Source organism: Hippocampus comes, unplaced genomic scaffold (assembly GCF_001891065.2).
Source record: "Hippocampus comes isolate QL1 unplaced genomic scaffold, H_comes_QL1_v1.1 scaffold94, whole genome shotgun sequence".
NCBI classification, from domain to species: Eukaryota; Metazoa; Chordata; class Actinopteri; order Syngnathiformes; family Syngnathidae; genus Hippocampus; species Hippocampus comes.
In genome coordinates this window covers 1,879,709-1,902,939 of record NW_017806059.1, presented here as the reverse complement: position 1 = coordinate 1,902,939, position 23,231 = coordinate 1,879,709, and the positions used below count along the sequence as shown (strand labels likewise).

At 40.0% G+C, this 23,231-nt stretch overlaps 1 protein-coding gene across 1 annotated transcript in view; it reads left to right on the top strand.

Annotated features, from left to right (window-relative positions):
• The window catches only part of znf407 (zinc finger protein 407), a 179,611-nt gene that overhangs the window by 84,318 nt on the left and 72,062 nt on the right, over positions 1-23,231 (top strand). Inside the window, exon 6 of the mRNA XM_019893062.1 lies at positions 19,087-19,253. Within this exon, the coding sequence (XP_019748621.1) occupies positions 19,087-19,253 (167 nt within the window). The remainder of the gene's footprint in view (positions 1-19,086; positions 19,254-23,231) is intronic.

The window sequence follows — 23,231 nt, the reverse complement described above, 5'->3', positions numbered from 1 at the left end:
TATATATATATATATATACACACACACACACACACACACACACACACACACACACACACACACTGTATATCACACTGTATTCTCTATCTTATATATTCAAAATAATTTACAGTGTAAAATATGCTGTTTCTTTTAATGACTGCAACAAGATCTTGTTCCAAGTGGTTGGCACCTCTCTGTGTGCTGTGTGCATCAACCTAACTTTTCATAGGTCGACCATAGTCATCTGATTGGTTCAGCGTGGAGCAGCTGTCATTATCATTGGCTATTTTATTGTCTGACAAAACATGGACAAATTCAATCTATCGGAACCTATCCCCTGTATACTATAAATCTACCAAAGACAAGTTATTTTGTGAATATCTGTATCGTTTTTATTTTCCATCCGGCAAAAACACATTTTGACGGTTCTTTGTAGCCAATGCACGGTGAGACTGGGACGCCGACAAAGGCCACCGCCTCTTCGGTGACCCATGCGCTCTTTAGCCACCATTGTCATGTGGCACATGTTCATGGCTGAGCTCAAGTGAACTGAAAAAATTGGTACTCAATATCCCATTTCACTGGTTCTTCACCCTCAAGATTAGTTTGTGTAAATGTAAAGTATGTAACACATGCTTAAGAACTGAGTCTCAGAGTGACTAAGAGGCAAACCTGACCTGATTGCTACATGAGATGGAATTTCTCAACACTTTTGCCCATGTCGTTTGTAATTTGCGCACGACTGTCACTGTATGCAAACATTTTTTGCTTGTGGTCAAGTGGCTGTGGCAGGGTCGCAGTTTGGTTTTGGGGCTTGCGGCCAGATCCCAGCTTGCTTCACAGTGCAGCCATATTGACTATGTTGGCCGGATGGGGACACAGGGCAGAAGAGTCTTGCCTGGAGTCAGTATTTTGACACTGTAGACCAAACAGAATAGCCCAGGGTCACACACCCCAAAATATACTGCATATAACCACGAGTGTATGCAACACTTTGATTTGTGCTGGGCTAGGGAGGGTCTTCGTTGTGCGGCAGGGAGATAAGAGTTGATAAAACAGACTCTAATTCATTATAATAAAGCCTTTCCCTTAATTATTGATAATGAATCTGCTCTTTCATCTTGCTCTTTCTTCCTTCCCTTATCTGCTTGTGTCAGCACTTTGTCTCTCTGTCTTGATGTTGGGTGGTAAGGCGTAGTGTGTAGCCACCCAAGGGCAGCAGTCAGTAACATCCCATGCTGCCGGTACTGTAAGCAAGTGATTAGTATAGCGAAACACTGGCAAAGCAGCAAGAAAATCTTAACTTCAAAGTGGCTCTCTATGGGATATTTAGCATCTTTAAAGTTTGTCTCCGCTACAGAACACGAACCTCACGAAAAAAAGAATAGTGTACAACATAAAATAGAGAAGAATAACAACAAAACACCAGTGCTAACAGCACTAATTACTATTTTTGTTCTCCCTGCAGTCTGACTTGGTTTGTGTGTCTGCAGTTGCCCCACTGTGGCACTCATGGCCAGGTCTCAGCGACCCCTACCAGACCTTTAGTTTTGTGGGCTGCACGGACAGCGACTTGCTGTTTACCCTACTCAATATTTCATGAAGAATGAGCACACCCAGAATGAAGGATCGCGCTAATATTGCTGTTAAAATTAAGCGATAATTACAATTTCTTAGTTTAAAAGCCATCACAGTCTATAAAAGTTTGATTACTAGAAAATTAGATGCATTAAGTTTTTATGGGTTGCCCTGTGCCATCACTTGGGAATGATTTTTATGCACTTGTCATGGGCATACAGTGCAGAATTGTGCAAGATATGTGTGTTTTTGTGGGTACAGTGTATGAGGGAAGTATACTGCTGACACTCTGTAACACATAAATTCCCACCCCTGTGGTTAAACTCATCATTAGTTAAATAAAACACTGTACTACCATTTTTTTAGAACAGCAACAGTAAGAAAAGTATAAAAATTAGCCTGTGCAATTTGAAGGCGAGTGGTCAGAGATTACTGGATGTATCTCATCGTTTGGCCAGTGTTATCACATACATTGTCTGTGTCAGGCTGTGTTGGTATAAGTCACCGCATAATGCAGCGCCCTGTTACAAGGTGCAGCAGGGCCCTACTGGATCTTATTACAAACAATAATATTAGTTAGCTTTGGACAGCTTGTGCCAGAATTGGAATCCACTTGTCATGTCAAAGTGACATGACCTTGACGTGTGGAATAACCCAAAAAGCAGTAGTTTATCTTCTCACAACAGTGCCTACCTCATCTCCATGGCTAAGGTGAGCACTGCCAGTCCCTTTCGCTTTCGAAGCTCTTCTTGCCGAAATAATTATGTCACCCCTTGCTATTATCCAAGTTACATTACTCAACCAGACAGGAAAAGAAAATGTGCGCAGTTCACCTTGATGTTCATAGCACAAATCCAGGGACTTATACTGCACAATGACACAATTGTGAGGCATCCTGGTGGTAGTGGTCAGACATTTTGCATCGCGGGAATGTGCCAAAAGTGGCCCGTTGCCAGCCTGTTTTTCTTCTCGATTGAAACATTACACTGTCATGGTAGAAATGGATGTTGCCAGGCATCGCTAATGAACCAATTAATCAATGAATTAGCTGAGAAGCGATTAAATTAATGTGAACTGGACGGGCAAGTGGCATTCGTGGATATATCCTGAGGAAGGTGATTAACACAAGCATAACAGGCAGCGATTAACAAGCCACTATTAAGTTGGAAGGCTCCTGTCTAGCTATCTACTGTATCTATCCAGCCACCAGTCTGTATGGATAGTGGATAATTCCTTATAGTGGGCTATATAATGTCAAATAGCATATGACATTGTACAAGGTAGCATTACAAATATTATTTCGCTATAGTAATTTTTTAATCATATCACAACCTTCCTAATCCACAAATTATTTGGCTATTTTAGATGTGACTATTTACAAAATCATCACAAATATTTGCTACCCTCAGTTTCCATAGCATACTATTTTGGCGAAATTTACACATTCACACTGTCAGTCAAAAAAAGTATGTGAGTTGTTGCTGTTCAAAGTCCTCATTTAAGATGAAACATGATCATTTACATTATAGTGATTAAAATGATGCCAGTTATCAGTATTATCACAACATTGCCAACAGGGGGCGACATGGCTCAGTGGTAATGTGGTCGGAGATTAGTGTTTCGATCCATTGCAACCATGTCGAAGTGTCCTTCAGCAAGATACTGATACTTAGGAAAACCAAAGAAAAATGTCATTTGCATTATAATATGGAATGTAGTGTAGTCAGGATAAGTAGCATAGAAGATGGACTTTAAATTGGGTGACATCCATTCATCCATCCATCCATCCATCCATCCATCCATCCATCCATCCATCCATCCATCCATCCATCCATCCATCCATCCATCCATCCATCCATCCATCCATCCATCCATCCATCCATCCATCCATCCATCCATCCATCCATTCTCTGTAGCATCATGGGTGTGCTGTAAGCTGTGCCAGCAGACATTAGCCAAGAGGCAGGATACATCCTGAATTGCTCGCTATTCAAGTACAGGGCACATATAGACAAACCAGCATTCACACTCACCGATACTTTATCGAGTCTTCCATTAACCTACCATGCTTGTTTTTGACATCTGATAGGAAAGCAGAGTACTAAATTGGGTGACGTTATCTTTTTTTTTTTTTTTTTATAAATAAAGGCAACAATATCAACAATGCTATTCAATTGCTTTTGTAAGCTTCTGTAAATTGCTGATGGAGGGGGTGGCACATAAAATCTTCGGTAGGACACCACATTTGGTTGGCGAAAGAAAAAGAAATCCATATAAGGATGTTCAATACCACTTTTTTTTTCAGACCAATACCAGTACGAGTACCAGTACGAGTACCCAACTGCTGAGTATTCACCAACATTGATACCTAGAAACGAATACTGCTAGTTCTTTTGAGACATAAAATTTCTATTAAAACATTGACAGATAATTTTGAAAGACCTTTCACATAATTCAAATAAAAGGTAGAACAGTCTCTGCCAGCATGTTAAGTATGACTCTGTGAAGACAGAAAATAGGGCTTGGTGATCAGGCAGAAAAATGTATCACTGTTTTTTCATAGTAGCCGATAGAGAAATATAATTTTTAGTGTACCGTATTTTCTGCACTAAAAGGTGCACCTAAAAGCCTTCCATTTTCTTAAAAACTTACAGCGCCTTAAAATCCGATGTGCCTTGTGTGTGGTTATTACGGTAATATGTCCACCCCAAAATGGCTCCTTGCTGGAGACATGCTTATAACACAGAGTTCAAACTTAAGGCGATTGGGTTACGCAGTTGAACACGGAAATAGAGCAGCGGCAAGAGAGTTCAATGTTAATGAGTCAATGTTACAACTTGCTGTTGGTTAAATGAACTGTGTCGCTGCTTTATTAAATATGTTTTACTGACATTTGATCATTCTGTAGCAACGCCACTCAACAGCTAAGCTATCTTAGCTGTTGCCGTTTGTTCAAAGCGTCTTTTATCTGTGACGTGGGTTGCATCGGGGCTGATTGGTTGAACCACGTGCGTACGTGCTTACGCTCACGCGCGCACAGCAAAGAACAGCGGACTATGGACTGCTGAGGCGCGCTTCACTCGAGTGGCGTTGCTACAGTTCTGTTGGCATTTCATTGAGCGTAGCTCCATCTAGTGGATGCATTGTAGATTGCGTTTTATAGTGCGGTGCGTCCAATATATGAAAAAAATTACAAAATAGGCCATTCATTGAAGGTGCGCCTCATAATCCAGTGCACCTTTTAATGTGGAAAATACCGTAATTAAAATGCTAATACAATACAATCAAGTGGTGGGAAAATTCCATGATTTTTAAAAAATATAAGTACACACACCGGATAAGTGGTAGAAAATGGATGGATGGGCTGGATGGATAGATGGATGGATGGATAGGTACACACAAGTGCAAAAAAGTAGGCAATAAGTGAGTATAACACTACAATACACAAGTAAAAGCACAATGGTGCCTTTAATGTCTTAAACACATAATAGACCCGATTAATGCACCAAATGATGACATTCTATTTTTCCCAGTCGATAAAAGCAGGCAAATTTGTAAAATAATATATGCATGAAATACCATAATGGAGAAAATCATCTTACCACTCGAACCGAGTTAGCAAATGGACATAGAATGCAGACTTGTAGACATGCAGAAATTTATATAGAAAATCAATGTACACTACAGTACACATTTGAGTAGCAATGCACCAGTAATATATTCCAAGCATTAACATGAACTTAAAAACAAAGTTATTGACAGAAATTGCAATGGACATATGAGTTTCTTGACATGGTTGCATATTGCCAGTGTATCCCTGCTTGTCCGGGGTTAAAAAAACAAAACCAAAAAAAAAAAAAAAAAATGAATAAACCAAAAAAAAAAAAAAAAGGGAACGAAATATGCCTGGTCTAAATGTTGCACTGTATTTTCCGCACTATAAAGCACAACTAAAACGCATTCAATTTTTTCAAAAGCCTACAATGCGCCCAATATAAAGAGCCTGTAACTCTCTTTATATTCCCAATTGAGTTGTTTTCCTGTTAATGTTCCTATGCCATCTTGTGGTGATTATTAGCAGGAACCAGTCGTAACATAAAAGGGTCACTCAAGCAGACAACGACTTTGTGAGCTCTGCGCAGCCATTAGAAAACGAAGATGATTCCAAAAGCATAGTTGACTACTGTCTCAACAAAGGAGAGAGACAAGCAAGACTTACACGGATACTTAGCCCCTAGTGGATGTGAGCCCATGAAGTTTGTGTGCCTTTTTGTTGAATCATTTGCCTTCATAACGTTTGTCTTTAATTTATTGTTTTGTAATGCCATATGTATTTATATGCTTCATGTCCGTGTTTGTGACCAGTTCTCATTGTTACAGCTGCAGCGGTTGTGAAGCCTCAAAATAAATAAAGCTAAACTGTATTGTATTTCCTTTAGCGTAGCACCATCTAGTGGATGCATAGTGCAGCCGCTATTGTATGCGCCTTATAATGCAATGCGCCCTATACAGTAAATATTCTCTAGTGCGGACTCGTGTTTGCGCTGTCCAATTTGTCCTGATAACAGAAATTCCTCATTTGGGAAATGAGCATGGTACATGTCCTTTATGAACCTGCAAGTATGTTGACAAAATGCACGTGTAACAACACAATCAATAAAATACAAAAATATACTGTCCAAAAACTGTTTATATAACAAAAACTGCAATACAGGTGTATCCAAAAAAAATCACAACAGTAAAATACGTACAGTATTTTAATGTTTATTTTTTTTCTGTCTTGGGAAAAAAAATGTGTCTATTTTGGATTGTTTTGTTGGATGCATTCTTTGGTTTATGACAATGTTTGCCTGCGTGTCATACAGTTTTCTTGCTAGTTGCAAGTAACTGTCCCGTTGATCACCGATGTCTGGTAATTCTTGTGCATACTAATGGATTTGTTGCCATTTGCTCTTCTACGTTTCGATGCCATGACCTACACGACGTAAGTGAATAAAGTTAAAATCTTTCGCAATTGCAGTAAAACGCACGCCAATAAAAAGTCACTTACACGTCTTCGTTTCGAATCTGATGAATGAAAATGGCGAAGCGAACACGTTTCTTCGGTCCTGTCGAGTGGGTGCTGCTTTTAAGCTAGTGCCGCGTTCTACAGGACGTTAAGTGAATAAAGTTAAAATCATTCACAATTACAGTAAAACGCACGCCAATAAAAACTCACTTACATGTCGTCGTTTCGAATCTGATGATCGAAAAACGCGAAGTGAAAATGTGTCTCAGCGTCGTCGTTCCGTAGCATCGGGTGGGCGTTGCGTGTATTTAAGCTCCCGCGGCATGACGTCTCAATCCGGGTTACGGGTAGTGGAATTTCCGCTTACGTAAGTTCCGGTAACATGTCATATCGTAGTCAAAATGTTAATGTACAGGTTTTTGTTCCGGGTGAAGGAAATTCCTTTTCTTAGAATTCCGGGGATGGGAATATTTACTGTATATAAAAACAGTTTTAAAATCGGCCATTCATTGGAGAGGTGCCTTATATTCCGAAGAGCCGTATAGTGCAGAAAATACGGTACGTTATTATTTGTCGATTTTTGCAATTGGCGGGCCCCGTCCCCCATGAGTAGTGAAGGTCCATTGTACATATTTATTTTCCAACATTTATCATTTCTCTCTTTTGGTTCTGTGTCTGACACCATGACACGATCTTTTCTTCGGCTTTTCTCCTGGCTTTTAACACCAGCGCCACCCAGTGTCAAAAGGCATGCAGAATTTTTACGCCGGACAGATTTTTAGAATATAACGCAGCCCAGTAAATAACAGGCCTCAATTCCAGCACAGCCTGTTGCCGAGCTTTGCCTGGTCGAGATGTTATACATTATTTGGTAGTCCACCCACCACGCTTGAATCAAGGCATAATGATGAGAGTGGGGTGAGGTTGTTTTGGGGCTCCCTTGATTATGTGACATCCTCCGGAAGAGGGCTGTCGGAGTTTTCTCCATTACTTATAGGGGGGGCAAAGAGGCCTTTTCACTATTGAGATTGTCACTCTCAATTTGGACTAACAGTAAGCATGCACAAGGCCTCCTGGATATTCCACCCCACCTGCGTTCACCCTGCTCCCACTCACCTTCCACTGATGCACACACACCCAGACTCCCCTCCCCTGCAGCAGATTGCTGTGGTGACAGTTTGATTAGATCATCAATCGTTGCTGTTAACAGCGGTTTTCCTGAGCACCTGGACGCCAGGTCACAGCGGGCTCAGAGCTGCCGCTGTATCCCTGACCCGGAGACACGTTTGCCTGAATTTGTGTGTGTGTGTGCGCTTAACATACTTTATATGCCCTGTGTTCTTCATAGTATATTATGCAAATACGTCTGCATGTGCATGTTCCTTATACCCATGCACAGGTAGAGAATAAAGTGTTTCGTTTGTAATCTACAGAATGTCTTCCTGTATCCGGGACTATATCCTGTACAGTTTGTTAAGAATATTTTTTTTTCAAACATTTCTTTTTCTGTTTATTGTACATTAGTCCTGAACTTTGTCTTTTGAATGCAGAAATGGGGTTCCTCATGATGCCACTAGTAAACCCTGGTTATTTTACAGGCTGTCATAAACTTCTACGATCTACTTCTAGACGTCTACTATCTTGAATGTCTTTTTGCTCATTTTGGTCCCATATCCTGTGGTGTAAGCATAATTGTCTGTACTATGTCTCGTCGTTGCATCGCTCCGCGCTGTCCCTACTATATGGCCATTCATTTGTGGGATTTGAAGTAGAAGATGGGGGAATTAGAATAATGTGGGACATTTCTTCATATCCCTCAGCAGTGTTTGTATTTTTAATATATTCAATTATTGCGATGTGAGCAATGAACTTTAGTTTTATCAACAACCTTTTCTGTCTCTCACTGGTTACACTGATGTGACTTTAATTCATGACAAAGTTGTACAAAGTGGCTCAACTTGTGACAGTTAACGTATGGCCCATGTTTCACATTATTTAATGTGTTATGCTATGCATTACTTAAAGGCTTACATATGTAATATAAGTCTGATCATTATGTGGCGCTCCAACAATCGTGATTGTCTGATTTCCGTGGAAAAGTACGTGACCAGCATATGTCGATCAATGTCTTTCATTGACGATCACAGAAAATTATCACAGCCTGAAACGCACTGTAGACCAGCCTGAGTGCAGTGTAGCATCCCCTCCCCCTTTCCTAAACACTGCACTGGAAGTATTAATCGAATGTTTTTTTAAAGAAAATTCTGACTCATCAATTAATTGAAAAACCAAGCGACAGATGAATAGGTTATGAAAATCATTAGTGTGTAGCTCGAAATTGAAAATTGTGCAGCTAATCCATGAGAATCGTATAGGAATCTTGATCAGACAATCTCACTTGTGGATGATCAGTATCAAAATTGGCAACATAAGTTCCTGTTCGGAACCCCACTAAATGTAACTGCAGCATTAAACACAAATGTGTGTTCAACAAAAATAAAAACAGAATACACTGAGGGCAGCACAGTGGTCGACTGGTTATCACGTCCCCTCACAGTACCGAGGTGCATAGTGCATAGGCTCTGGCACGCCCATGACCCTTGCGAGGTTAAACGGATTAAAAAAATGGATGGATGGATGGAAGAATACAATGACTTGCCTCCACAGATGTATACGTTACCAACTCCATTGGCACTAACACAGCCCCATACCATCACAGGCTGGTTTTTGAACTTTGCATCCCGAACTAAATGATAAATTGGCTTTGTAGTGTATTCAATGAAATATAGGTTGAACATAATTTGTCAATACTTGTATTCCGTTTTATCTATGTATAACACAAAATCCCAACTTCACTGGAATTGGGTTTGGAAAATCAACCACTTTATTGGATATGCATGTGTAGCTAACCCATGAAATGTGAATAGCAATCTTGTGAGTGGGACGCTGATGGCAATGCAGATCCCCAAAATAAATGAACTTCACGACATTCACATTGTGGAGATAGACACACCGTGAAATATATGTACTATTGACATCTTACATTCACGCTATTTCTCTAACAAAGCCCCGAATAGCCCAAATCACTGCACAGAGGACGATGAAGGCGGCAGTGTCTCCTCTGTCCAGCTCTGCAGCCGCTATCCTACTTTCCCCCAACCAAATGACCAAGATTAATGGAACCTCTGCCATTTTTAATTAGCACAGCCGCAGTCATTAATTTTGTCTGCCCCACTCCAAATACAAATATTATATTTGTGGGAAAATATCTTGATTTATTTCATTGTCGTCTCCAGTGGCGTGAGATGAATAGCCTCCCATCATTGTTGTTTGCAGGGAAGAGAAAAGGAATGGGAAATGATTAGTGTAGTGAGTAGGGGGTATTGAGAAATTCCTTAGGAAGGGCTTATGTCACTCTCTGTGCTAGACATGGAAAGGATATGGCACAGAAAAACATGTCGAGGGAAAGGCCGTTCTTGGTCACGGTGTTTTTACTCAATGACTTGACTGCAAATGTCACAGCTTTACCTCAACCCCCTGAAAAGAAGAGAAAAAAAGCCTGATTCAAGTTGAACCAGACCAACATTTAGAATTATTTGTGAGACAAAGTGCACACTGCGCATGAACATTATTTTTATTCAATTGGAAAATCAAAAGGTTAAAAGCAATTTGGAAGGCACTTGGAGCTCCCTTGGAAACATCTTGCAAATATTATATATATAAATTCCATTCCATAAACTGCGTACAAAATGGGACACAAAAAATTAGTATAGTGTGCTGGGGATTTGACTTCATTTCCGTGATCAAATAATCAGCAAAGCAAGTTCATTCAACACACAAACCAATGCACCTTTTGCTGGAAGACAATTCCTGCTTGCTTAACTCGGGGCACTACATTTATTACACATTTGTCTGTCAGAGTTGTTTTTTTTTTTTTTAAGGGCTGAGATTGCCGTCCAGCAGTTTGTAGTCCAAGTTGGCAGTCAGGTTTGGGTTTCTGGCTCCATGTTCGACTTCACGTCCTTCAATACAACTAATGCACTATGCAACAACACTTAATCCATATAAATAGGTGTTGAAAGAAGCATAAACAAGCATTAGTGTATTCATTGTGTTTGGCAACCACTGCTGGATCCTTTTGTCACACACCAAGATAGATAGATTAAGAAAAGGGGGAATTAAAAAAAATAAAACCAACACGGCAATTCATATATAATTGACCTTACAAAGGTGTGGTTTGTTTAGCATTTATTTGTACTTTTTTAAAAGATGTGCATATCTGATTGAGATGGATTATAATTGCTTCATAAGTTGAAGATGTGCATTTTTCACTTATTCATCATTTAATTCCTGCCCTGCTCAGACACATACACCCACCCACCAACAATTCTACCCTAACTGCCACAGCTCGTATATGCCCATTGACTCCAGAGAGAAGTGGGAGAAACATCTTGAATATTTTATGAAGCTTGGGGACCCCACCTCTGTCTTCCCCACCCAACAAACTGACACTGCTGCAATGTCCAGTACACAAACACCCACACACAAGCATGTACGCGCGCGCGCGAGCACACACACACACACACACACACACACACACAAACAGAAATAATGTTTTGAATGCAATCATTGTCAAAACCAAACAATGTCATTTATCAAGGGAGCATTTGGGAGCATATAATAAGTTTCACATTATTAATACAATTTTTCATCCTCTGTCATGCCTATCTGATTTATGGCACACATGTGATCTAAGGTGATCATTGAATTACAATTCCAGTAATAAGAGAGAGAATGGACCTGCTCTTTCACTTGTGCCCGCTGAAGCACACACAGACCCACACTTAACACACACATACACACACTTAATTCTGGATAAATGGCCTGTTGTTGCAACGTATCGCAGTTTCGTACGAGATAGAATTACAGCCATCGTGTTGTAGTCAGGCCGAAGAGCTAATTTGCTGTTACTGCTATCTATGAGCTAAACATTTTCCCAAATTTCTGAAAAGGAAGAAAAGGGAGGAGAAACGCAAAATCAAATATGAAAGTAACTTGACTCACGTAATTGGATTAGAGGCAGTGCTCATTAATCTGAAATCATTTTGGAGAGTAAACATGAGTGGCCCGTTTGAAGCTTCACTATCAACACATTGTTGTTCCAAGGCCAAATGATTTATTGCCCCATGTTGTTCGATATGTTTTCTGCACTTTCTATGAAGTGACAGCCATTCCGGTCACCGAGTCAGAGTCGAGTCAAACTCCCCTTTGTGATTATGATCCAGACCCATGACCCACAGGAAGATACTAATAGGGCACCAAATATGATTCAATAAACAAACGTGAAAGTGAATTCTTTTGGCGATGATGAGATAATAAAGACAGACTCCTCTCATAACATTTAGATCTTGTTTGACTAAGTATCTGCCCTATTAGCAGTTTTGTGTTTGCCTTATCGCATTAGCCTGATGTTGAGGGCCCGGTCAATCAGCGTCATGCGTCATTCTGTTCTATTCTGAGCAAATTTAGGGATGCTGCTAATTGGATGAGAGGAGACTCGAGCCCCAGTTAAAGATTATGATAACCGGTCGAGCAACTCTCATCCTCAAAGATTTTGAAAACGCCAGCTCACTTCTTGAGTTCCACAATGTATAACTTTTTTTTTTTTAATGATTCTGTTTATACCCAATTTCCAGGTCTAGCCCCACCCCTTGGCATCTCTTTACCTGAAAGTGCTGATTTGCAGGATCCATCCATTCATCCATCCATCAATTATCTGAGCCGCTTATGCTAATGAAGGTCGTGGGTGCGCTGGAGCCTATCCCAACTGTCTTTGGGCAGTAAGCGGGGTACACCCTAAACTGGTTGATAGTCAATTGCAAGGCACACATAGACAAAACCGGAGTACCCGGATAAAACCCATGCAGGCACGGGGAGAACATGCAAACTTCACACAGCAAGGCTTTAGCTGGAATCAAACCCTGCACCTCTGCACTGTGAGGCCGACGCGCTAACCAGTGTACCACCAGGCCGCTGATTTGCAGCAAGGAAACATAAATATTTCTATTGCAAGGCAGCACTGGCAGGTGACCCTAATGAAATTCTAGGAGTGTAATTTGATTTACGACGTGCTAATGCAGCCTGATATTAGAGAGAAAAAGCCCTGATATGGTTGCCTTGTGCTGTATTTAAGGCCTATCAGGAGCCTGATAAAGAGCATCCTGTCCTCAGCTGCGGGGCTGAGTTATTGTTGGAGATACTCATATTGATAGTAATTCTTCCTGACACAATTTAATGCTTGCAATATATAAATATGGAGATAATGGTTAATTTAGGTGGCTGCGCAGATTGCACAGCCTTAAATTAAATAATTATAAAGAAGCTTTGAGCGATCCATTCCCACCCCTTTTAAGCGGTCCGTAAAAGATGGCTGAAGGAATATTTGAGAGCGGGCCAACGTGTATCATACAAATCAATATGTTTTGGTAGCCGTGCATGTGAAGAGAATGCCCTGTGGTATATTTTTGGCCCTCATTTTGTAGCTCATGGTGAAACATCACGTCAAGCTTGCTTGGGCATACAGAGATTGATGGATCAAAGAGCAACACAGAGGGTGTGTTTCAGTATTCTGTTATCATAATTGTGGAGTCTGTGTGTGCGCGATAGGTTTGTGCAGCCCAACATAGTGCACGGTTCAGATTTAAGACTACAGTGTCCATTTCTTTCTTTCTTTTTTTTTTTTTTTTTTTTTTTTTGCGTGTGTTTGGCACTCTTGAGCTATGGCTAATAATAAAAATAGGCAATAACAGGGCCACCACACAGGGACAAGGCCTTTGCACCTCGCTGCCCATCCCCTCGTTCCCTGCTGCCTTCATGCCACCTCATTTTCCTCTCTCTTTCCCCTAAGTTATGGGCTGAATAACAGCACAACAATATTAAGATAACATTTCCTGATTGTTTGTCAGACAGGAGGCTCCTTCACCCCGCTTTCATCACGTCTACCGTGTTCATTAAATTGACAATTTGTATTTGCCCTACAGCAGGATAAACAGGAGATTATCTGATGGGCTCGGCCTTTTATTATTTATTTCATTATCTTTTCTTTCCACTCCTCCTCCTCTTGGGATAGAAGGTAAACATAAATCAGCCACACTATCTCTGTTGTGTGCCGTTGTTTATATTGCAGTCATATGCGGCGGTCCGCTATAGGAGGTGCATCTACAATCATGTGTAGACACGCGTGGCCCCTTCTTGCTGGCTTTATGTATTTATTTGTTTTTCTTGCGATGGGTATGCTGGCTGTATACTTTAAAATGAGGGGAGTTCTCCGACTTCCCGGGAGAGCCACTTCCTTCACAGGCGTATTTTTCCCTAGTTGATGCTGGAGCCAGCAATCGAGAGCTCACTTTGTTTATTTGAATGTGTGACTCACACCAAGCAGAAAACTTGGTTTTAAAAACTACCCATCTCATTGAATTATCCTAACCATCCTGAGCAGGGTTTGATGCTGTAGTCCAGATTGGCTTTGGCCCATGACATATAACAAAGCCAGCATCCGTGTTCAGGAAAGATAAATGCAATTTGTTCTGCATTTTTTACCCTACCACAATCAAATTGGGTTTCCATTGATCCCTATTAAAACAAGATCATCTCTTTCGACACATATTTCGGTCCAAATTCAGTCAGCTGCCATTTAAGGCTTACTCAGTCTTTCCCCCAATTTCGTGGGGAGCTCAGGGCCAATGATTTAATCTTCATTCAGCTAATTTAGTCTGGATCCAAGCTGCCGGCTTGTCGAAGTGCAGAGTGATGAAGTCTGAAAACAGGACGTGAAGGAAAATGCTGGGGAGGGGAAGAAGTAACGCAAGTGGCGCGATAAAGATGGAGGCAGAAAGAGAGAGCGAGCGGGAGAGAGAGAGATGATGCAGTCGGGGGCTGAAGATGATGATCCATCCTGACCCTAGTGAATGCTGTCATGTTCCTCCCTCTAGGTAATCTCTCTCACTCACTCGCTATTTTGCATGTGAAAATGCTCTCCTGACAGTTGCATATCAGATAAATTTTCTCCCCCCACTTTCTCTTTGCCAAATAAACAACAGTCGTCACTTTGAAGTTGTCTGTTTGTGTCAGTTTGGCTTCAGGCGAGAGTCGGCCCCTCTCTCTTTCTGTCTTTGTGTTGCCATGAGAGAGTGTTGGAGATTAGTTCCCCACACCAACTGGCCAACACCCTAGACAAATAAAAAATGTTGAACGGTCCAATCACTAAATGTCTCTCATTGGGGAAAAATACAATTCTATTTGCTGTGATGACAGGTTCAGTGTTGACCAGTCATTTATGCCGTGAACACATATTTTGGGTGTACACATTTTTTGGCGGAGGGGTTCTCTGTTACAATTACACTGTCAAATTGAAACATTCACATTAATTTTGAATAACACAAAATCGTCAACAATTGTTTCCCCTAACCACACACATTTATACTTCACCACAGGCAGCAGGGAGTCAGTGGTAAGAAACTGGGTCTTTTTTTCAATAAATTTTTACAACCACTGACAACGGTACAGACTTAGACCTCCTAGGAAATATATAGTACATCACAATTAGGGCCAATGTGGTCTGTGATGTTCTGCCAGCAGCTTATTTCTGAACTGATGACAAGATCACACCACAGTACATGGTCATGAGTGACGGTATACACTTGGAAGTATGCAGATTTCAGAAAGTACAGGCCAGAAGCCCACCTGAGTCCCTGAATAAATCTGCACCACGTGTTCAATCATGTCACATCACTGCATGATCTGGTGGGAACAGAGGGAAGAGATGGAGGAAGAAGAGCAGAATTATAAAGACTGAAAAAGGGGGAAAATGTATTTATTGTGTGGCCCTCTAGTCAGAATTCAGGCCGAACACCTGACTTGAGATGTGGTGCTGATTTGTTTTGCCCCGAGTCAACATATAGGAGCTGTGGCCACTGATTTGATAGTCAATCGCTTCTGCTTAGGCTGAATTTTTGTGGGCCTGGTGACCTCTCTCTCATTATATCCAACATGCCCGTACACTTATCTCCAAAAATGAATTACTGTTTATATTCTATAGTTCTGTTTATATTCTATAGTTCTGTTGCATCTCATCTCCTTTATGGAATACATTCTCCCAACATATTTTTTTTTAGTCATTAGTTTATATCATTTTGAGAACAGACTTTGGCGCTAACTTTTACTGCAAATTTAACTCTGCGAAGCGCACACATCCAAAAAGCAATGGAATAAATACCCCGAAACATAGACAACTGATATAAATTCTGCTTCAAACCACTTAATAATAAGAAGAATAAAAATTAAAATAACAACAATAATAATAATCATTCTTATTATTATGTCCCTTCAGGACAGACCAGATAAACATTATATTTCAGAAACTGTCCTTATTGTTAATATCTGTATGGATAAATAAATAAGGATATGACATGTTGTGATTTTTTTCTAATATAAATATTAAATTAATGATTTTATAAGTGAATGAATTGATGGCATGAGCCCTACATTTCTTTATTCATGTATGCATATTTACTTGTATTTCCTGATCACATTGGTGTATTTGTAACATATCAAGTAGTGAAGGGGACCATTCACAGTTTAAGTAGGATGGAACTGATTTCCTGAATTGGTACTAATACTCAATGGGTCCAATTTTCAGTCAGTTTTTTTCTTTTTTTTTTTGTGCTAATAAATGTTAACCTAGTTAATAATGTTAAATTTTTTTGTGTTGACTATTTTTTATTTTTATATATATATATATAGACAAATATATACCAAAATACATTAGCATCACAACGTGAAAACAAATGAATAGAATTTACACTGGTAGGATTTACCCCGATGTGCGTTCCGACTTCAGTGTGCAGTCTGACAGACAGACACAAAGTGGGCGCGCCTCCGCCCTATGTACCTGTAGGAACATTAAAACATGCACTTGCACTGTGCGAACGGATTAATTTTTTTTACCAGCGCGCATGAAAAAAATGGGATCATTTGCGAGCATATTGGGCGCATTGTCGAGCCCTGCTATTGGCCAAAACTATTTCACCTTTCACTGTCTAGATTTCTCTCTCTCCTGCATTCCTTCTACATTCAGCAGGTTGTGCATGGTGCCTGGCTGTTTCGAGGCAATGCACATATATGTATGTGAGACAGTGAATCGTGACAGAATCTGACATGCGGGGACAAGATCAAAGCACTCCATTTGATCCCATTAAAAATAAATAAATAAATAAATAAAAAAAATAAAGCAGACCCAAGCCCTGCTCTGATCCTTACAAACCACCCACTGACACTCAGGGCTGGTGGCGCATGCACCTCTGTTCTCTCCTCTGCTTTGCATTGGCTCTCGTTTTTCTCCATCCCGGCACTGTAAGGGCCTGCCTGCCTGCCTGCCTGCCTGACTTTGCGATTAGGCCGCATAATAAACAATGGCCTGTTTAGCTCATAAAGCAGGAGGAGTGTTGCTCATATTGCTTACAATAAAACATCGCATCTCTTCACTCATTTTATTTACTTCTCCCATGGTGGCATGCGCAGCATTCCATAAATACCGCAGCGAGTGAGGAAATGCAGATTCAAATGTACATCTATTGGTCAAATTATGTTTGTTTTAAGTCATGTGATGAAATAAATAAGGCTGATGGCATTTTACAGCTTCCCTTTCCTCCCTCGTAAGCATGCTTAGAATGTCCATACCAGAACATCAAAATCCCACCGAAAATCAAATTCATGCAACTTGGAGATGGTTCTTGGAGCCATGATGCATTTTGCTCTTTCCCCAGCCACCGACCCCCACCACCTTAAATTCCGGCTCTTTCATTTTATATTTCTCCCCTATTACTCTGTTGGCCCCCTTCTTCCAGTAAGGAAGATGTATGAGTTTGAATTATTGATTCAGACACATGCTACATGCTGCGTGGAGTCATTATTTGTTCAGGTGAGTGTCATGCGGCTCGCTATGAAAGCGATACCATGGGGATTAAACGACGCAATCAGGACTTAAAGACAGCCACCCTCCCTAAAATAACATGGCCCTCGCTTCAAGACAAATGCTCCCCAAAACCTGACTTCATTTGTTTATGACTCGCACATTAGTCATTCTGCGTCTAAATTATAGAGTGGGGTAAAGATTAATTCCCGCCTGAGTTTATCTATTGTGTTTAGTTTCTGTGCGTTTCTTGAAGCCCAATAGCACAGCAGATGAATATAGCAGCAAGCATCCCACACGTGTAAGACAAAAAAAGCCCACAGTGTTTCAAACAATGTAGGCGTGAGCATGAGGAACAGACACATGTCGAGTTAGTAAAAACACAATGTGTTTTCACATTACTGACACCTACCATACAGAAACTCAGACCGACCAAACATGAACTAAAACAAACCAAGCATTTTTGAAGAAAATAAGACACACTTTTAATTGCCACTGTTAACAGATATTTGTATTTTAATGTAATTATGTTCATTTGCAAACTTGTATTATACACTGCCCCATATTTGCACTGCATTGTACAGGAGTTTTTTTCTAATATTGTGCCCCACACATGTAATATACTGTATGACGGTGTCCATTATTATATATCGCTATTTATTTCATCGAACTTCATTGAACTTCGTCCCATCTGACGTCTTGAATTTATGGTGTCATTCTTTTCAGTCGTCTTTATTGTACTGGATTCAGTGTGCATGCCAATTGTCAATTTTGTGCATTCCCTGATTCCCCAAATAAGCTTTTGGCACAGCAAACCACAGTGGAATGTATGCACACAATTTGAGATTGAAACTGTCTATTGAATGCGGAGGGACTGTTCATGATGAAAACATAGATATGAGGAAGTGTTTCAATGGAGTTTGGAAGCTAGAGAGAAGCTTTGATACAGAGGCCTCAAGAGATGGTGGGTAAAATGTTGATAACTGTTCATTTAACCCTGGCTAAGTGGTCAGGGATGCTGGACAGGTGAACTCTATTCTCCCTGCAGGGCCCCCACACCCCCTCACATGCTCTGTGTGTGTGTGTGTGTGTGTGTGTGTGTGTGTGTGTGTGTGTGCGTGCGTGCGTGCGTGCGTGCGTGCGTGCACTGTAACAGAATTTCTATAGTCCTCTGGGCCGTGGTGCAAAGCAGAGAATAAATGGTGGAGGTGGCAGGCCAGGACAGAAAAATCAATGCCTGCTTATACAGACATGACATACCAGTAGCCAACTGCACTCTTGTGTGTGCCTGTGTATGTGCATGGGAATAGTATGTGCGCGCGTGCGGTGTGTGCCTTTGTGTGTCAGTGTGGACAGACAGCGTGCAATCAAATGGTCTTGTGCTCGGTGAGGAGGACTGTAACTAGCCGGCAACCTCCATTACCTTTCTCATGGCATAGAGTGACCAGTATTTTATTCCAGTGGTAAGATCAGTAAATAACAGTTTCCCCTCCTGCTGACTTCCTGTCCCTGCCTCCCTTTCTTCTTCTTTATTTCCTATATTCTACAGGAAGTTCGAGTGCAAGTTGTGTGAGCGCTCCTTTAGTGAAAAATGGGCCCTAAACAACCACCTGAAACTGCACAGTGGGGAGAAACCATATAAGTGTTCCTGGCCGTCCTGCCACTACGCCTTCCTCAACCTGTCGGCAATGAAGGACCATTATCGTACGCACACTGGTAAGAAATCTAGTCACTTTTATTTGAAATCTAATACTGATTTACAGCTGCATACAAATGTGAGTAAACAAAGAGAGTTGATTTATGATATCTAAAAAAGAAAAAAAAAAGTGCTTTCTGATTCCGCTCTAGATGGGTAAACTGTAAACCTGAAATTTTACATTTAAAGTTAAATGTGAAAATCTCATCTCAGATTAATAATGAAACAAAAAAAAAAATCACCATTTTTTTTTTTCAGGGGGGAAAACTCAATTTGGCTGATTATATGCCTGATTATTGGCCATCTGTATTCATTTTCCACACCCAAAGATAGTTGAGCAGTCCCAGAGCGGCTTAAACATCCTGCTTCTGTCATTTCCATTAAAAGTATGTAATGTAATCAACAATTTTGATTCAAAGAGATGAGAAAAGACAACACTTTTGTTTTATTTTTTCATCATTTTAGCTACTGAACCAGGTTAAATTGTTTTGTGTGTGTGTGTGCGTGTGCGTGTGTGTGTGTGTGTGTGTGTTCTTTATCTCCATTCCAGTCACAATTAGCAGATTCTGTTTTTTTTTTTCACCAACTATAAATAATGTTAATATACTGTAATTACAATACTAAACATCATTTGATGAAGGCCAATTCTTTACATTGCAGAAAGCCACCTTGGAAATGACTGCCAAAACAGTGGGTGACGGTTTGATGATGTCTTTGAACTTGAAATATATTTTAGATGAAAAGGGTGTGCTGTACCCGTTCGTAGAACACATTTAGCTTTTTTCTGGATTTTAATTATAAGGTATAGATGAATAAGAGATGCATTCTCTTTCGACACTTAATCAAAACAATTTAAAAATGAACTGCGAACCGCCAGAAGATGTCCAAGTTAGCTGCTTAAAGATCATCTTTCTCTGTACATATTTGGCCAAGTTCAACTTCATGAAATTGCTTGTCTCTGTTAAAGCAAGTTCTGTTTGGGTCAGAAAAAAAATCACCGTGTCAGTTTTTTGTTGACCCTATTAAGTAATACAAATGTAACTAAATTCTAATCTAAAAAAAATAATAATTTAAAAAAATTGTGGTCATTGATCATACCTGTACAATTTGGAACCAATTTTCTGCTGACATTTTTCTCACATTAGTGATGCCAAGAGTTAAAATGAAAGTTAGTTTGTGTCTGAAAACCACCTATCTTTTGGGGCCGTTCTTTGTAGATTGTTACGTCACAGTGAAGCAAATTCAGAACAGTTTGCTCAGACGTATTTGGAGCTAGGCAACTCACAAAAGATTAACTGGATCGTTTACTTCCACACTTGAGGGGTGGGCATGCACTCCAGAGACGCAACTATTTGCATACAAGCAATTCAAAAGGCAATTTTGTAATTCCACATTAAATGATACCTCAGTCAGGTCAACCCAAATGTCTGTGTCGCAACCAAGTAGTTTCGCCTCTGCTTTATTCATGTCCCATATGTGGCCGTTTAAGTCAGTGACAGAAGCAGCAGCCAGCGGCCTGACAGCCTGACTGAATGCTTGCAGGAGAGCTCTCCATCCGTCATGGGTGCCTGCTGTGTAAAAGAGATTTGCTGGATGTTATTTAAAATGTGCTGCAACAGTGACATAACATCAAGGCACCTCTGACATAATTAGACACTTCATTTTCATTTGAATCTAGCACTCATTATTCCCTATCAGGTGGCCCGCATCATTGTCACCAGGAGAGGCGTGTGCTCCTTGTGGTTATGGGTGCATGCACACGTCTTTGACAGATATAAAACGCCAATGTGAGAAGACTGAATTAATTGAAATGAAAAAGGGAAAGTGTTGAAACGAGAATGAAGAATTGGATATTGCACTCATAGGGGTGTATGGTTACGAGCACAAAGTTATTGTCACGTTGCCCTTCACCAAGAACGGCCCCCTCGACAAAATGTGTTGAATGCCTTTCAACACTGTCATAAGTAATGTCGAAGCAGACACGTTAAAAAGAAACATGGCACAAGCATTTCAGCGTAACCATGCCAAGTTGTTGAAGGTTTCACCAAAACCACCACTTTCACGCAAATTGGAATCCACAAAATATATGAATAAAAACAGAAACCCAAATTGTGGAATTTGAAAGCTAATTACTGTAATAATCACGTATTGGGGTCGCTTGTCCAAACAAAATGAAACTCCTTCCCATTCTAAAGATGTGACATTCTCTCTCACCCAGTCTTTTGTTTTGAAAATAAAAAAATAAATAAATCATGACATCTGAAAATACAGTCGAGACACTAAATAACACGCTTCAATGTTGGTAGATTTCTTCTTTATTAAATAACATGCTCGTGAGAATTTTATGTTCACTTTTTTTTTTTTTTTTTCAAAAATACAGATGCACATACTTCTCCTCATGGTATCTGTTTCAGTCTAGCTTATAATCAAGGATGACATATTTCCTTTTAAAGATTAGAACCATTGGCCAATCTCATTCACAACTTAGAGCAGGGGTGTCAAAGTCAAATGGACGGAGGGCCAGATAAAAAATTTTGCTGCAAGCCGAGGGCCGGACTGATCGACTGTTCATTGAAAATTTTAAAAATGACCACACATTGTTTATTGAATCAAATTTAATTGACTGAAAACCGAACAAATACATTCCAATATGGTCAGATAAATAAAGCAACATTTTTTATGGCTATGTCAGTCAGCTTAATTTTCAACAGGCACAAAAAAATTTCCTTTGTATAAAAATACCCATAACATGAATGAAAGAAGCCGATATTCAAGGCACTATCAATAGTCCATATTTTCTCTTTTAGCAAAAGTAGGCTAAATTTACTTAAAAGAAAAACAAATAATAGTGCAGTAATTTTCGATCATTGACTCGAATAAAATATTTTTAAAACATAATTGGATTGAAATACAACAAAATAAAGTGCAAAAATGTATAAACCAAAGACAACACTTTCTTCAAGGAGAAGTAACAAGCAGCGAAAGCAAATATTATACTTTAATTTTTAAACTTGAACTGAGTAAAAACTCTTAATATGTGATTGCACAGTATATTATAAGTAATATTCACTTCTTTGAGGCTGAGGCTGATACTCGGTGGTGTCTTAACTTTTCTACAAGTTCATCAATATTTGGGGTCAGGCTCTGAGCTGAGCAAATCCTCAAAATTGAGTGAGGGTGTTCAGCAGTAAATCGACTTCTGTGTGATGTTTTGTTCAGCTTCAGCAAAGAAAATAGTTGTTCACACACGTAGGTGCTGCCAACCTTTCGACAGTTCATTGCCGAAAGTCAGGTTGAGTCGACAGCATGGATATTCGACAGTTTTTTAGAAAGGTAAATTAAGTATTCAATGCATCCATGCTGGTAAAACTAGTGACTATAGTCCGCTAAAATATCTCCAGTAACAGCAGAAACTGCACTGTAACAAGTGTTCACTTTTGGATAAATTAAGGTGGTGCTTAATAAATATTAAGCAACATTTTATTATTAAATACATAAATAATCATTACACCAACTCTTTGAGGCAACACCTATTGATATTTTGGCCTATATAAAATAAATAAATAAATATAAAATAAATAAATGTATTTATTTGATAGGAATCAGGCGAAAGACGCACAGAGAGTGAGCCGGGGGCGAGCTCTGCTGGACAGGTGAGTCTATCAGATCTCAAGGCTAATTTTACTTGCAAGGCTGTTCCCAAAATGCAATCGGAGCTTACATTAAGTATTGGGCAGCAAACTTGTGTTTTTCCAAAGTGATGAAGCTTTTGCATCTCATTGTACTAACTTAAATTGCATATCGCGGCAGACATCTCAAAATACATAGTCTTCTGGGGGCTACGCATATATTAATACATTTTGGTAGAGAGGAATATAGGCCTACTGTCATATAGGTTATGTTATCGGGCATCCTTCTAATTCCCTTGAACAACCAAGATTGAACTTTTGAACTCTTTATAATTTCTATTATCTAGTCCAGTTAAAGTCCAGGGGAGG